This window comes from Mesitornis unicolor, unplaced genomic scaffold (assembly GCF_000695765.1).
Source record: "Mesitornis unicolor isolate BGI_N332 unplaced genomic scaffold, ASM69576v1 scaffold15593, whole genome shotgun sequence".
Lineage (NCBI taxonomy): Eukaryota > Metazoa > Chordata > Aves > Mesitornithiformes > Mesitornithidae > Mesitornis > Mesitornis unicolor.
This window is the reverse complement of record NW_010175467.1, coordinates 5,611-9,401: the sequence shown is the minus strand read 5'-3', so window position 1 is coordinate 9,401 and position 3,791 is coordinate 5,611. Positions and strand designations below refer to the sequence as shown.

General features: G+C 44.6%; 1 protein-coding gene across 1 annotated transcript in view; it reads right to left on the bottom strand.

Annotated features, from left to right (window-relative positions):
- Positions 1-1,031: 1,031 nt before the first annotated feature.
- Positions 1,032-3,791, bottom strand: part of LOC104538262 (5-hydroxytryptamine receptor 5A-like) — a gene marked incomplete at its 5' end in the record, with an annotated part of 8,365 nt that continues 5,605 nt past the window's right edge. The window contains one exon of the mRNA XM_010181404.1: positions 1,032-1,364. Within this exon, the coding sequence (XP_010179706.1) occupies positions 1,032-1,364 (333 nt within the window). The remainder of the gene's footprint in view (positions 1,365-3,791) is intronic.

Here is a 3,791-nt window from a genome sequence, read left to right as displayed (position 1 = left end):
GAGTGATGAGCACAACATTTGCAATGCAAGGAGCCCAAACGGCGCAGTGCAGTTACACATCACAAGCTGCCAGCAACCCTGGTGATTGAATACAGCATGTTTGGTGTTCGTAACACAAATGCACGCTTAGTTTTAGGGTAGCATGAAGTAATACTGCATACAGTCCCCCTGCACTTGGAGGTACCAGGTGTCTGTCTTGAGCTCACCTGGGTTTCAGAAAACAGGGAGATCCTGAGCCCTGCAGAATGAGAGAGTACAACACAGGTGAAAACTCCACGCTCGATTCTCCTCCTGTGCAAGCGTGGTGAGCTTACTACACTTACTACATTCTCTGTAGCTCTGAATAATTTTACACTTGGCTCTAAAATCTCACTGAAAATGAAAGTGGGGACATGGGAACACAACTGACCTGTATTTCACCAAGACTTCCCATCAAAGACTGCTGCTTGCTAGAGAACACACAGCCCTTCAGTCATACTAGGACATGGTTTTGAGCTGCTTGGTCGTCCATTTTAATTTCACATCAATTCAACAACTGATTGAATGCAGCGTGTTTATTTCCTTTCAAATAAATCCTGAACATGAAGCCAGCAGCCTGCCCATATCACAAACATTTCAGTACTGCTCAGTTAGCAGTTCCCACTGGTGTCTTTGCTCATGATGAGAGCTACAGAACGGCACCTGTAGCTGGGTAGATGAGATCAGCCCAGCCAGCTTTGACAGTCACGGTATCAGACACATGCAGTGTCGCCTGCAGACCTCGACATGTGCTGGACCAAAGAGCAGACGGGAGGTATTCACCCCTTCCATCTTCTGTGCCAGACCCTGCAGCAGCACAGACGTATTTCCAAGGGGGAGCTGTAAACTTTCAGCAGGTTTATATCCAAACATCTTCCATTTTCTTTTTCCTTGTCCCTAAATCCCCTCAAGTAGCTCTTGTGCGTGAAAACTGTACATATCACAGGCATGTTTCTCTCAAGAAATCTCAGTATTATGCAATAAAGGGATCATTTTCTCCTCTGTGTCCCCTTTTATCTCTGCTTTACAAAAAGGTTCCTGAAGGCATTGTTGTAATTTTTGTTAAATGCTGTATAAATGAGAGGATTAAAAAAAGAATTGGAGTAGCCAAGCCAAAGAAAGATGCTTTTCCAGACGGGTGGGATGTTGCAGGAACAGAGGGGACTTATTAATTCTGTGATGAAGAAAGGGATCCAGCACAGTACAAAAACACCAATTAAGATGCCAACCATCAGAGCTGCCTTTTTCTCTTTCTGTTCTCGCCATGTTTCTCCATCTGTCTGGAAAGTGATAGCTGCATGACGAGCTGTAAACACCATCTGTGGTTCACGCGAAGCTTCCTTCACCTCAAAACAAAAGCAAACATGGATTCTTACCAAGACATTTTGTTTGAGTGAAGTATTACTTTTAAATGACAGCACGACATCTGTGCACCTACCACAAAAGGCCCCAACTCCGTTCCTTCCACGCTAAAAGAAAGAAAATGCCCCAGAGTGCCAAAATTACCAGACTTCTCATTATGTTGGAAAAGCTACTGAGTGTGACTGACAAACAGAGCTAAATAAAGAGTAACTGATGCCATGTGTGCTGTGGGCATTCTTTTTCAGTGTATTTTTTGACTACCTTGATACCCAGTGGGAAATCAGACTGTTAGGGAAGGCTGACAAAGGCACGTGCCTCCTGCTTGTCCCTAAACCAGACTCTCCTACGCTGCTATGTGACCCTCAGGCTTTCTCAGCCCTGAATTGTCAATGGATTTCATTCCATTGCAGGCCCTTTGGGTCATTTCCCTAAGGTATTAAGGAGGGACCCGTAACAAATGCAAAAATAAAATGGAATACTTCGGAAATACTTCAGTAGAAAGTAAACCCATCAAGAGTCCCCTACGAAAGGCAGAACTCAGGTGCCTTCTGCTCTTCCCCAGTCTCACCACAGGCACTTCTCCCTCCCGGAGAGGGACAGAGCAGCTCATCGCAGCAGCTGCAGCCTGGCCACAGTGCCAACACGGGCTGTAACAACAGGAGCATAAGGATGCACCTGAAATGACGTGCACTGAGGCACCTGTGCCACCGTTTTGAATTAGCTTGTAAAATACTCTGGTAGTAATCACAGAAAAGCTTTGCAGCAGAAGCAGCATTTTCTGGTCCTCATCTTCTCTCTTCCGTCACCTCTCCTTTATTTCACTCAGATCCACTTGGTATGCTCACAGAAAGCGCTTCACTGCCAGAAAACCAGCCTTTAGTTCAAACTCTGGCTTCAACAGAAGTTACACAGGAGAGGGGAAAATGTCAGTGGGTGACAAAGCTTCTTGTCCCCTCGCGTCCCAAGGGCACAACGTTCATCTGCGCAGTGAGGACAGCACAGAGCTCCGGCCAGCAGCCAGACTGTGCCAAACAGGTTCTAGGCAAGAGTTATTGGTATGCTTAGAGTCTATCCAGAAAAAGATACTCCCTTGTGATTTTTAATCTGAAGATTAAAGTATCTGTGAGTTTAAAGTTCTTCTAGGCACTACAGTTATGAAGGCAGTACAATAAAATAAACAATTTAAGGATGCGACCTGAGGCTCTACAATGTGCCTAAGTGCTGACTCGCAGGCGCTACAAGACTCTGACTCCTGTCCAGAGATGGTTTGTTGTTAAATCAGCTACATATTCCACATGCACATGCAACCTTTGTGCAAGCTTTATAAATGGGGGCCTCTATTTAATATGGACACAGCAACTTGGAGAGGGAAGCACTGGCAACGGCCGGACCATCACTCTTCAAGATGGATATCCCTGTCTTCACCCTCAGACGGGAGACGCGGCCGCAGAATGCAGGAGCAGCAGATTATGGGCGCAGGCAAATAACGGAGGAAAATGAAAATCACATCTGTCCTGACAAAATGGGACACCCCTCATGTAGCAGGGATCACACCATTTGTCTGTAGGACCTGCTCTGCACACCCTTAATCGCATTCTGCTAAAAGGGGTGAATGTACGACACGAGGACAAATTTGTGACAAGCAACCCTGAAAGATTACGTCTTATCCCTGAGGAACAGCTACGTAAGCGTGTCTCTTGGGAAAAGCCAGACAAAGGGCTTTGTCACTAGCATCGGGCATAGGTCGGCATTATATTTAACCTTCTGTTCTTACTCAAAAGATAGAACTTGCAGAGTGCCATCAGCAAATCAGAGCCTGTTCAGTACTTCAGGTTTTAGATGGCTTGTAACTGAACTGCAGAATGAGTAGCGACTCTTACCACTTAATTTCATATTGTGAGAAAAAGTTATTTGATAGAAGATACCTCAGTCCTCAAGTGTTTTCCCTAATGATAGATGCCTTTACAGCCTCGTCAAGCTCCTACTGAAAGCAGAGGAGTTTCCACAAACTCTACTGGTTGTTAGATCAGGCCCCTGAATGCTAAACAGCAAGTGAAAATAGATCACGGTTTTCTTCGTAAATGACAGGACAGCAGTTGTCTTCCTATCTACGTAATTTCTACTTTATATTTTGCCATAGATGTTTTTTCCAATTATTTTTGGGCTAGTTCTGCCTGGGACTTCTGAAAAATATTGTAATAACAATAATAATTTTAAAAGTGCAAATAGCAGCCCAGTGCTTCAGGAAAAATAATGGGATCTCTCATGGAACCTTCCATTAAGTAAAATCTGTAAATATCTCGGGCAGACTGGAAATATTTCGCTTCAGTTTTCAGTAAGAAACTCTTTGAAAAGGATAAACAAAATATTCTTGCGAAAGTAACTAGCGCCCCTGCTCAGCAAGGTCCTTC